At 35.2% G+C, this 13,982-nt stretch overlaps 1 protein-coding gene across 1 annotated transcript in view; it reads right to left on the bottom strand.

The window, feature by feature from the left end:
* Positions 1-13,982, bottom strand: part of GUCY1A2 (guanylate cyclase 1 soluble subunit alpha 2) — a 430,164-nt gene that overhangs the window by 25,439 nt on the left and 390,743 nt on the right. Inside the window, exon 7 of the mRNA XM_031961090.1 lies at positions 2,281-2,435. Coding sequence (XP_031816950.1) covers positions 2,281-2,435 — 155 coding nt within the window. The remainder of the gene's footprint in view (positions 1-2,280; positions 2,436-13,982) is intronic.

Raw genomic sequence — 13,982 nt, forward strand, 5'->3', positions numbered from 1 at the left:
ATCTAATAAAACAAAAAGCATGATAATACCTGCTTGGGTTGCTTCATGGTGGGGGGCGGGTTAATATTAGAGTTAAGAAAAGTTTCTTGGACAAGTTTAAAAAATTAGCAGTAAAGTAACTGGGGATTCATTGCAGAAATTGAGAGACTTCCTTCTGTAGTCCAAGCAGCCTTGCTAAAGCTCTGATATATGAGTTAGAAATTTTAAGTTTCAAAATCTTTCTGTTACTTTTATCAGCCCATCAATAACTTTAATTTGATTATCTCATTTTATAGCTATTTTATGTTTCATACTTTTCATATAAATATGAATCTCTTTTTTCTTATTAGCTATCATAACTCAACTTTATTGTTTAAGTAAAAAGAAAAAAAATAGCTATCTATGTACCATGACAAATGGAAGATATAACTAAAGCTATTACTTGATATTTGAACAAAGGTCTCACATTTTAAAAAAAAATCATAATATGTAAACATTTTAAAAAAAAGCCACCATGTAAAAGGATTGAGAAACATTCTATACTATCACCTTTTTCAATAGTATTCCAGAGTCTCTTCATGACATAGACATCACTTTAGCTTCCTTAAATCTTTGCCAGCTGGTTCTACCAAAATGAAAATGTCTGAAGCATACTGTCAATACTGCCCAATGCCTGTCATCATTACAGATGAGCATAATGTCATTTTTAATGTTATTTTAAAGCATACCCTCTATTTGCTCTCCACTTTATACTCAAGCAATCTGGAGTTTGCAAAAAAAAAAAAAGTTTTACTTCCCTTTTTTTGTCTTACAAAATGTATCAACACAGCTCTACCATTTTTCTTTTGTTCATTATTCCAAATTTCTTTTTTTAATTTTCATGTACAAAGGCGCTGGTTTTTCAGTAGTCTTTTTTTTTTTTTTTTTGAGAATAGAAATTAAGAATTACAACTAGATAAAGTATGGTTGTAATTAAATGACTGGCATAGCTGAATAGAATTGCCACAGCTGAATAACCCTCAAGTATAAGAAAATGTAAAAACAATCCTCCAAACAGATCCTATTCTATAGTAAAATTAACAGAAAGTTAAGTTTTTTGAAGGTAAGAAAGGTGCTATATTTCTGGCACCTAGAGCATTGCCTGGTAAAAGGTGCTTAACAAATATTTGCTGATTGGTCTTTTAAAAAATTACAACTGAAGCAGAATCATATTTACATATATGTAAGGATACATATATCACACACATATCATACATACATGCACGCACACACACACACACACACACACACACACATATATCTTTAAAATAATGATCAGCATTCATTTCCCCCCAAATGTCATAGGACTCATTGCTTAGTTGCAGATATTCTCCAAAAGGTTACCTATTTACAAGCATCCTTTTCTATCTTTGTGCTTTTCATTTCCTTTAACATTAAGATGTTTCAGTACTATGTCATATCAATACCAAAAAATGTGGCACATTTAAATCAAATGAAATAAATTAAAATTCAAGGGATCTGTGTGTGGGTCAATCATTTAACCATTCTGGGTTTCAAAAGATTTTTTTTTCAATTATAAAATGAGGGTTTCAACTAAATGACCTCTAACATACCTTTTAGGAAGAAAACAAATAAACATGGTCACATGTGTTAACATAGAGATAAATCTACATTCTCAAAAGCTATGCAAATGGAACTTCTGCAGTGGCAGGTCCTATGAGACTGGGGAAGCTTCTGGCAGACATCTGATGATAGAATATTTTTCTGTTATCCCAAAGCCAGCCTAGTTAATTTGGCAACAATCCTTCCAAGTTTACTGTTGTCTGATGAATTTTTCAGCCTTATCCATTTCTGACAAATAATCAAATAAGGCAACAAGGACTTGAAATCTACATTGATAGCAAAGCCCATCCTCAACCAAACATCTATTAAAATGTTAAAATAAATACTGGGAACCATTTGTTAAGTCTAGAATCTCTTTTCCTCCAGTTGTGTTTCCTAGTGTAGCTCTGACATCTACAATCATGTGCTCATCTTTAGCATAAATATCTAAGCTTCACCAAAAATAAAACAAACAATAAATAACAAGCCTATGTTTAGGTCTGTGCCAAGATAGTTTTCCAGTTTGCCTTTTTTCAATGTTAATAAAAGTTTGTCAGAATTTTTGTTCTTCAAACATTGGGTTGATCTATTTATATCACCTATAAAATAGCAGAAGGAATGGATTCAGAGTATTATGGTGAGCAGGATAGCAGATTGAGGAACTACCCTAGACCAGATGGATGAGTTGGTCACACTTACTGGTAAGTTGTCGGGCTAACATTGATGCGTCGTGGATGGCTGCCTGATTCAAACTTGCTGGCAAGGGTGACATTGTTTCCAAACAGGCAATATCTTGGCATTCTTACACCAACAACTCCAGCCAGGACAGACCCTGAGTGAATCCCTATCCTCATCTGAATAAGAGAAATAGATACATACATAGAAGAGAGAGAGAAAAAACATATGTAAATTTTCATTTTCTTCTGTGAGCATTAGAATAAGAAATATAATTAATTACTGAAAATAATATTGAAAAAAATCTTTGTTGTTTCTCAAATTCAGTTATGCTCTAATTTCAGTTAACAAATTCAAACAACATTTACTTTAGACACCTTTTACATGGTAAATACTGGTCCAAGAACTAAGAATAGAAAGATAAAAATGAATCAGATCCTGTTCTCAAGACGTATACATTCTATCAAAGAATACAGATGTACACATATAAGTATACACTAAATATATACACAGCAGCTTCAATATGGGGAGAGGACTAACATTTTGGAATGACCTTATGGTAGTTCTTAAGAACATAAAAGTAATTAGTAGTTACCCTACTTTTCTTGAATATTTTAATACTTCAAAACATCTGTGATTTCATGGGTGTAAGTAATCTCTCCAATGAAATTACTCAGAGTGAAATGTTTCTCTGACTTAGAAAGATGGTTTCATTAGTGTTATTACAAAAAAAAAGCAACAATAACAACAACAATGAAACAAGGATAAGTTTGGGACATAGTATTAGCAATTTTGAGGGAGGGATATCCAGATATATCCATTATGAAGTACCATTTGAACTACAAGGAAATAAGCGCTTATTAAGCATCTACTATGTGCTGGACACTGTGCTAAACATTTTACATTTATTATCTCATTGGAATCTTACAGCAACCTGGACAATAGATGCTATTATTATACGTATTTTATAGTTGAAAAAACTGAGGAAAACAGATATTAAGTGATTTGCCCAGAGCCATAACAGTAAGTGCCTGGGGTTTGGTTTGAATTAAGGGATTCTTGTTTTCAGGACCAGCACATTATCCACTGCAACATCTGCCTTATTTTTATTTTTATTTTTTTATTTATCTTATTATAGCTTATTATTTACAAAACATATGCATTGTTTCAACACTGACTCTTGCAAAACCTTCTGTTGCAAATTTTTCCCTCCTTCCCCCCACCCTCTCCCCTAGATGTCAGGTAGCCCAATATATGTTAAAAATGTTAAAAGATATATTAAATCCAATATGTATGTATATATATATATATATATATATATATATATATATATATATATTTACACAATTATCTTGCTGCACAAGAAAAATTGGATCTAATAAGAAAAAAACCTGAGAAGGAAAGCAAAAATGCAAGCAGACAATAACAAAAAGAGTGAAAATGCTATGTTGTGGTCCACATTCAGTTCACATTGTCCTCTCTCTGGGGTGTTGATGGCTCTCTTCATTACTGAACATTTGGAAATGGTTTAAAATCATCTCATTGTTGAACAGAGCCACGTCCATCAGAATTGATAATTGTATAGTCTTCTTGTTACCGACTATAATGATCTCCAGGTTCTACTCATTTCACTTAGCATCAATTCATGTAAGTCTCTCCAGATCTTCTGAAATCATCTTGTTGTCATTTCTTAGAGAATAATAATCCATCATAATTTATTCAACCATTCTCCAATTGATGGGCATCCATTCAGTTTCCAATTTCTAATCACTACAAAAAGGGCTGCCACAAACATTTTTGCACATGTGGGTCCCTTTCCCTGCTTTAAAATCTCTTTGGAATAGAAGTCCAGTAGTAACACTGCTGGGTCAAAGGGTATGCATAGTTTTTGGAGCATAGTTCCAAACTGTTCACCAGAATGATTGGATTTGTTCACAGTTCCACCAACAAAAATCATGGTCTCAATTTTCCCACATCCCCTCCAACATTCATCATGAAATTTTCCTGTCATTTTAGGCAGTCTGACAATGGTATCTCAGAGTTGTCTGTAAGAGGACTTGCCAATCCCCCGCCAGTCTTGGACATCACACAGGGCATGGCTTAGGTAATCTGAGGGTAGCCTTATAAGGGTGAACAAGATGGCATTGGGAGAAGGGGTCCCACCAAAAGAAGAAATGTGGCAATTCCCAAGAGAGGCATATTGGACCTTAGAGGGGAGTACCTTGAATATCTCTATTAGGAAAAGAATGCATACAATATATACATCTAGCTTCCTGTAGAAATTATATATTTACTATAGGTTACATTGTGCTTACGTATGATGTAGATATTAGCAAGCACCAAAGAGATAAAAGGACTTGAAGTCTTTGTACTAAAGCAGTCTCACACTTGGATCTCATCCCTCATTAGTCATAGTCTTTGCCATTTAAGTGGACAGGCAGTCCTGGTTACATAAGGCCTGTTCCATTTGGGAGCTGGGGCTCTGACCCCTAATATTTGTCTTAAGTTGCATTTCTTTGATCAGTAGTGATTTGGAGTACCTTTTCATATAACTAGAAAGTGTCAATTTCTTCATCTGAAAATTGTCTGTTCATATCCTTTGACCAGTTATCAACTGGAGAATAACTTGAATGCTTATAAATTTGAATAAATCATATATTTTTAAATAAGACCTTTATCAGAACCTTTGAATGTTTTCCCAATTTATTACTTCCCTTCTAATCTTGTCTGCATTAGATTTGTTTGTACAAAACCTTTCTAACTTAAAATAACCAAAATTATCTATTTTGTGATCAATAATGATCTCTAGTTCTTCTTTGGTCACAAATTCCTTCCTCCTCCACAGATCTGAGAGGTAAACTATCCTATGTTCTTCTAATTTATTTATAATAAATTCTTTATGTCACTCATTTTGACCTTATCTTGGTATATAGTAGTGTGGGTCAATGCCTAGTTTCTGCCATACTAGTTTCTAATTTTCCCAGCAGTTTTTATCAAATAGGGAATTCTTATCCCAACAGTTGGTGCCTCTGGGTTCTTCAAATGCTAGATTACTATAGTTATTGACTATTTTGTCCTGTGAATCTAACCTATTCTACCAATCAACTAGTCTTTTCCTTAGTCAGTACCAAATGGTTTTGATGACTGCTGCTTTATAATACAGTTTTAGATCTGGTACAACTAGGCCACTTTCATTTGATTTTTTTTTTCACTAATTCCCTTGAAACTTTTGAACTTTTATTCTTCCAGATGACTTTTGTTGTTATTTTTTCTAGGTTTGGGAGTTTGATTGGTATAGCACTAAATAAATAGATTAGTTTAAGTAGTTTTATCATCTTTATTATATTCACTCAACTTATCCAAGAGCCCTTGATATTTTCCCAATTGTTTAGCTCTGAGTTTATTTGTGTGTAAAGTGTTTTGTAGTTTTGCTCACATAAGTTCTGACTTTCCCTTGGCAGATAGATTCCCAAATGTTTTATACTTTGTATCTCTTGCTGTTGGATTTTGCTAGTGATAATATAAAAATGTTAATGGCTGATGTGGATTTATTTTGTATCAGCCTTCTCTTTAATTTTTGGACAGAAGAGTTTATATTTTCCTAGAGACAATAGGGTAACATGAAAGCCTGATGAACAAGGGACCAATGTGACCAATCTATATTTTATAAATATTAATTTGGTAGTCATAAAGATGATTGATTCTAAAAGGGAAAAACTTAAGACAAGGAAACCAATCGAGACTATTGAAATAAGACAATAACTGATAAGGACTTGGAATAGGTTCAATGAAGAAAAGGGTGCAAATGGAAGCCATACTATGACAACAAAACAAGCCTGGAAACTCACTGGATGTGAGAGAAAAGGTTATCTATAGATAACAGAATGACTCAGATTTTGAACCTGGATATCTGAAACAATAATGATGTACATTTTCAATAGAAATAGAGAGGAGGAAAGAAAGTAGACTCTTTTTTGGAACTGCTGAGTTTGAAATGTATACAGGACACATCCAATAGGTTTGTGGTGATGAAGGTCTGAAGCCCAGTAGATCTGTTATGACAAGAAATCTAGATTTGGAATTTAGCATAAACATGTTAAATGGGAGTTGATGATGTGACTAAGAGACAAAGTTTAAAGAGAGAGAGAGAGAAAAAGACAAGAATTGAAGCTTGGGGACATCTACTTTTTAAAGATGTAGCTTATTGATTATGATATAGCAAAGGAGACAGAGAAAGAGTGACCATATAGATAGGAAAATAGCCAAGAGAATGATTGCACAAAAATCCAGGACTGAATTCAAAGTACAGGACAGATTCTGTTAAGTAATTCAGTGGCTATGACAACTACATCTCTCCCTCAATTACAGCTGGATCTTCTCCCAGATTCTAACTCTTAATTTGGGGATTTGCCTTAAAGATTTATAGTGCTGACAGGTCACAAAAGAATAAGCCAAAGACAGTGTAGAACAATGAGAAAAACACCATATTTTGAGTTAGAAGATCTATTAATTTAGCTTTGACGTTTACTATCTATATGTCTTTAGGTGACAAATAATTTATCTTCTCTGGCCCAAAGGAAAAATGAGCAGATTTGTCTAGATGATCTCTGAGGTCCTGTCTAGTCCTAAAAATCTGATATCTTCCAAGGACAAAAATATTTCTCCATCTTCTGTTCAACATACATATACATGGACTTCCTACTAAGACAAACATGATGACTTCCCTTTTCGGAAGATGTATTAGAAATAAAATATAATGAACGGCATTGCTGAGAAAGGAAGTTCCTTGCCTTTGCTATCATGGGAAATATGCTGAATTTGCAATTTCCTTCCATCTGTGAAGACCGCATATTTTAAAATCAGCCGGAGTTAGGAATTCAGGTTAGGGGAAAGTCATCAGTCTTTATTCTCAGTGAAGAAAGATCAGAGGTGGAAGAGAATGGGCAATAGCAATGTGTGTAGCTGAGTCAAGAAGCTAGCTAGACCAGCAGCCACACGACCAGCAGCTGCTAGCATGGAACCCAGGCCAATCTCCCCCAGCTTCTCTTTCTGCCTCTCCCTCTCTGCCTCCACCCACCAAAATTGTCATTTCCTATACAACACATCAGGACTTGCACGAGAGTGGGCAGGGACCATTCTTTATCCAATCATGTATATTAATAGAGTATAGTCCAATTACTATTTAGCCTCACGTACTTGGGACCTCAGTGCATCAACTCAAACCTCAGCCCATTACATCACCCTACTTCAATTCTCATTACTGACTATGTGACTTTGGGTAAATCAATTTGGCCTCTCTGAACCCTGGTTTCCCCATACCATACAATAGTTATAATATGTTCTTTCTATCTCATAGGTTTACAAGGATCCAATGAGCTATTTCAGTGTTTATAAAAGTATTTTATAAAATTACAAGTTCCCTATAAATAAAACTATATAGAAAAATAGGGGAAACTACTCCCTGACTAAGCTACATTATGCAGGTAATCAAAAATAGATCATGGATTAGAAGTAGGACTCAATTGCTTGGTCACAGGTGCTCCAGATTGGCTGAGACTATGGGATGAGGAAAGCAGAAAAGGGATACTGTAGATTCTCAGTCCACTGGAGTAAATGTGGCAGAAAGGCAGATGGGTGATTCAGTAGAGTATTGGACTTTGAGTCAGGAATATCTGATTCAAAGACCTTGATACTTGTTAGTTGTATGATCATAGGTAAGTCTTAACATTTAGCATTTTCAGTTTCCTCATCTGTAAAATGGTGATAATAATAATGCTTGCTTCACAGGATTATTAAGAGAAATCAAATGAAAGAATGTATCTACAATGTGTTGCAAGCCTTGAATTATAACTTTCATCACTATCATCATCATCAGAGATAAAAGGGGGAACTATTGGTATTAAAAAGAATTTACAAATCCAGAGGTACATAGCTTCTATATTCTTTGTTACCCCTATTTTTGATAGGACAGTTACCAAATGAAGGATAAATACATTTTAACTCCATATCCATGGGTCCTGGGACAATTACCTAGTGAAAAAAAAATCCTTCTTTCACTAAGGTTGGCTGTGGCCTAGCTATAGCTCCTAGTGTCATTATGCATTTATTCAATATTTTGTTTTATGTAAATCATATTTTCTGATTAATAAAACCTATCCACACCTTTTCCTTTCTTTCCCCCTAAGAAAATCAGACACCTACAAAATTCAGAACTATTTTTGATAAAGTATTTCTAACATGTTTAAAGGTGAAAAGCATTGATAAGTGTAAGGACAGGGAGAAGAGTGAATGAAAAAAAGTACTTTAAAAACATATTCATATAGTACTGTTATGGGCCACAATTCTGAACTTGAAACAAAGGATGCTTATAAGGTACTAAGTGGAACTGAGGAGACAATGGTTAAATCTAGTTTAGCATTGATTTAATTCTACAACAAATAATGGTTTCCTAGTGATATAATGATTGGTGTATACTCAGTGTGGAACATATAATCTAGAAGCTCTCAGGGCCAGAAGAGACAAGCGCACTAGAAGCTCTCGGAGGCTGAGACAGATTCATTCCATCTTCCATCTTTGTGGTGGTTAGAAGCTGAAGCACAAATCTTTGGATTCGGAGACAAATGACTCCGATGTCCTTTGGCAGGAGCTTAAGCTCTCAGAACTAAGGAGAGAGATAGGCCTCTAAGAAAGCTAACTGGACCCCAGAAATGTAGACATGACTTTGAAAGAGATAATAAAAGATTTGGACTTTAACCCCTGGCTACTTGTGTGGTGATTCCTGAACTGAAATGAAGGCTGCCTCCAGAGACCCCAAGAAAACCTCAACATTACATTTTAGAGAGAATATTACATAGTCCTTTGTTTAGAGTCAAGAAAATAATGGATACTTATTATATTTATCCTGTGTTTCCATTTTCAGTCACAGATACACTAGCCTGTTCCTGTGCCAAATTAACCTGTGCAATACAGATCTGCCTAAGGGAAACTCAGAATTCTAAGGCCAAGGCTATCAATGGGGACTTCTTACCATTACAGATTTTTTTCAAACAGGAGACAAAGTAGAATAATTGAACATTGCAGTCACAGTTTTGATAGTCTCATTATTTTATGCTCTTCATTTTTAAATACACACCTATGTCTTTTACTAAAAGCTAGGAGGCTCCTATTATCACATCTGACAGAAAGAAAGATGTCCCAGAGCTGACACTGAAGAGGAGAATCCTGAGGATGGGGGGGAGAAAGCTAGTTTTGTTCTTTTCTTTAGTCCATTTCCAAAAAGGATATTCAAGAGAACATAATCCCTGGGAGGTCACAAGTAATCCATACTCATAAACTGTAATGGGCTGAGGTTTGAGTTGATGCACTGAGGTCCCAAGTACGTGAGGCTAAATAGTAATTGGGCTATGCTCTATTAATATACATGATTGGATAAAGAATGGTCCCTGCCCACTCTCCGTGCAAGTCCTGATGTGTTGTATAGGAAATGACGATTTTTGTGGGTGGAGGCAGAGAGGAAGACAGGAAGAGAAGCTGGGGGAAATGGGGCCTGGGTTCGATACTCCTAGCTGCTGGTCGTGTGGCTGCTGGTCTAGCTAGCTTCTTGACTCAGCTACACACATTGCTATCACCGATTCTCTTCCATCTCTGATCCTTCTTCACTGAGAATAAAGACTGATGATTTTCCCCTAACCTGAATTCCTGACTCCTGCTGATTTAAAAATACACGGTCTTCACAATAAACTATAATGAGATGAGATACTGAAATACAATTGTATTGGAGAACAGAGAGACCCCACTAAATCCCTTTCAGATTGAATCATCAGTCTACATTAAAAAAAAAAACAATTAACTGTGATTTCCTTAGAAAGATGTTTATGACAGAAAATCATTAACTCTCTCAGGTGGCAGGTAAATTTCCAAATAATATACTGAAACAACATTAAATACCAGAAGGTGTTTATTTCCACCAGCCTGAAGACTGAGGTCTTCTTAGACTAATTCTAGCTATAAAAAAAAAATCCTTTCCACTTAAAAAGTGTTGATTTGGTCCTAACCTAATCCACTGACAGCTCATGAGAACTCAGTGATCCAAGATAAAATAAACTGGACGTCTATGAAGTTAGAAAGGATCTTTGAGAGATCTTCTTGCCAAAGTCCTACCCAAACCAACATACCCAGCAAGTGGTCATTTAATCTCCATTTGAATAGTCATTCATGTATGACTTTTGAAGGCAGCTTTTATTAAGAAATTCCTCTTTATATTGAACTAAAAATCTTCCTCACAATAATTTCCAACTACTGGATATCTTCCTGCCATTTGAAGCAAATAAAAGTAAGCTTAATCTTTCTTCAACATGGCAAAAATCTGAATTTTTAAGTTATCAGGATCAAATTGGCCAGAATCTCCTGAGGTAGAGTATTTTGTTTCACTTTCCAATTCACTTTTAGGAGGGAGAAGGAACAAGTCCATATAAAGCATTTAATTTTCTTTCCTATCAAGATAATGTAGAATGTTGGAGGGGATGTGGGAAAACAGGGACACTGATACATTGTTGGTGGAATTGTGAACACATCCAGCCATTCTGGAGAGCAATGTGGAATTATGTTCAAAAAGTTATCAAAGTGTGCATACCCTTTAATCCAGCAGTGTTTCTACTGGGCTTATACCCCAAAGAAATACTAAAGAAGGGAAAGGGATCTGTATGTGCCAAAATGTTTGTGGCAGCCCTGTTTGTAGTGGCTAGAAGCTGGAAAATGAATGGATGCCCATTAGTTGGAGAATGGTTGAGTAAATAGTGGTATATGAATGTTATGGAATATTATTGTTCTGTAAAAAATGACCAGCAGGATGAATACAGAGAAGATTGGAGAGACTTACATGAACTGATGCTGAGTGAAATGAGCAGAACCAGGAGATCATTATATACCTCAACCACAATACTGTATGAGGATGTATTCTGATGGAAGTTAATTTCTTTGACAAAGAGAAGTTCTAACTCAGTTTCAATTGATCAAGGATGGACAGAAGCACCTATACCCAAAGAAAGAACACTGGGAAATGAATGTAAACTGCTTACATTTTTGTTTTTCTTCTTGGGTTATTTATACCTTCTGAATCCAATTCTCCCTGTATAATAAGAGAACTGTTTGATTCTGCACCTATATATTGTATTTAGGATATACTGTAACCTATTTATCATGTATAGGACTGCTTGCCATCTGGGGGAGTGGGTGGAGGGAGGGAGGGGAAAAATCGGAACAGAAGTGAGTGCAAGGCATAATGTTGTAAAAAATTACCCTGGCATGGGTTCCGTCAATAAAAAGTTATTAATTTTTTTTCTTCCCTATACTCCCCCAAAAGCTTAGAGGGTAAAACCTAGATTTAGTACTCAGCCTAATTTCTAACACATATATATTATCTTATACAATGAAAGCCAATGTTTTGAACAATGACCATGAGTCACAGGTACTCAATCAAGCTTTGTTCACTGTTTTCTATTTATTACTTATATAAAGTCAGAAAATAGAACCATACATTTTTTAGAAAGAAAAAAAGTGATTTGAAATAAAAGTTTTCTACTTTTTAATGAACCAGGATAATTACATTGTAGGTCATGGTATAGAAATAACTCAATCTTAGAGATTATCTTGTGCATCTTTTTCATCTTTTACAAATTAGAGATATAAGGTCCAAATGTAGGAAATAGAAGAATTCACAATAGCTTGTTAGTGGAAGAACCAGGCCAAGAATCCAAATCTCTTAATATGTGCTATGAAAACCATTCAAATCCTCAATATTCAATATCCTGTTAAAAACAGGATCCAGTCTTCATTTTTAATCTTATTTTTGATGATTCCCCAAAATACACTCTCTGCACTAGGCAGGCTTGATGGCTCTTTCTATTAGAAGAACTTTACCTATAGTGTCAGTCATCAAAATGAGAGAGGTGATCTAGTGAGACCAAATCTAGAATAATATGTTTAGATTTGAACACCACATTTTAGAAAATGCTTTGACAAATCTAGAGGAGGACCTTGTCTGTTGAAAGGCTACTTGAAGGAAATGATGAGAAGTTTGAAGAGGATGTGGGGAGCAAGTAGTAGCCAACTTTAAATATTTCAAGTATTTTTGCCAAATGATGGGGGAATAGACTTGGTTTAGAAAGGGAGAAGTGGGAACATTAGCCAGAAGTTTCAGAGAGACAGATTTAGGAACAATGCAAGAAAAAAGAACTTTCTAACAATGATAGCTATCTCAAAGTAAAGTGGGCCACCTGAAGAATTAGGGGTTTCTTCATCCCTGATGCAGAAGCAGGATGAATTCTTTTCAAGGATTTTTTTTTTTTGACAGGATTCTTGTTCAGGAATGCATTGAACTAAATGAACTGGGAAATCCCTTTTAAATTTCACATTATAATATGGTGACCCCATGATAGTTTGTTGTTTGTCTCCCTCACCAATATCTCATGAGTTTTCCTGTTTCTGACCTTTTACTCATTTCCTGTCCTCTTCCTTCATTTTTTTATTTTTCTTGATCCCTATGTTTTATTCCAACTTCAGCTTAGAACTCAGAGCCTCCTTAAAAATTCTTCTGACCAATTTTAAAGGAGGGAAAAGGACCTGTATGTGCAAGAATATTTGTGGCAGCCCTCTTTGTAGTGGCCAGAAACTGGAAACTGAATGCATGCCCATTAATTGGAGAATGGCTGAATTAATTGTGGTATATTAATATTATGGAATATTATTGTTCTGCAAGAAATGACCAGCAGGATGATTTCAAAAAGGCCTGGAGAGACTTACATGAACTGATGCTGAGTGAAATGAACAGGACCAGGAGATCATTATATACTTCAACAACAATACTATATGATGATCAATTCTGATGGACCTGGCCATCTTCAGCAATGGGATGAACCAAATCAGTTCCAAGAGAGCAGTAATGAATTGAACCAGCTACACCCAGCAAAAGAACTCTGGGAGATGACTATGAACCACTACATAGAATTCCCAATCCCTCTACTTTTGTCTTCCTGCATTTTTGATTTCCTTCACAGACTAATTGTACACTATTTCAAAGGCCGATTCTTTTTGTACAGCAAAATAACTGTTTGGAAATATATACTTATTGTATTTAATTTATACTTTTTTTTGCTGTTTGTAGAACGGCAGCATTACTGAAGCCACATACCTATATGTATGTATATATATAATTATAATAATTTTTTATTGACAGAACCCATGCCAGGGTAATTTTTTACAACATTATCCCTTGCACTCACTTCTGTTCTGATTTTTCCCCTCTCTCCCTCCACCCCCTCCCCTAAGATGGCAAGCAGTCCTGTATATGTTAAATATGTCACAGTATATCCTAGATACAATAAATATGTGCAGAACCAAACAGTTCTCTTGTTACACAGGGAGAATTGGATTCAGAAGGTAAAAATAACCCAGGAAGAAAAACAAAAATGCAAACATTCATTTCCCAGTGTTCTTTCTTTGGGTGTAGCTGCTTTTGTCCATCATTGATCAATTGGAACTGAGTTAGGTCTCTTTGTCAAAGAAATCCACTTCCATCAGAATACATCTTCATACAGTATCGTTGCTGAAGTATATAATGATCTCCTGGTTCTGCTCATTTCACTTAGCATCAGTTCATGTAAGTCTCTCCAAGCCTCTCTGTATTCATTCTTCTGGTCATTTCTTACAGAACAATAATATTCCATAAC

This window comes from Sarcophilus harrisii, chromosome 3 (genome assembly GCF_902635505.1).
Source record: "Sarcophilus harrisii chromosome 3, mSarHar1.11, whole genome shotgun sequence".
Classification (NCBI taxonomy): Eukaryota; Metazoa; Chordata; class Mammalia; order Dasyuromorphia; family Dasyuridae; genus Sarcophilus; species Sarcophilus harrisii.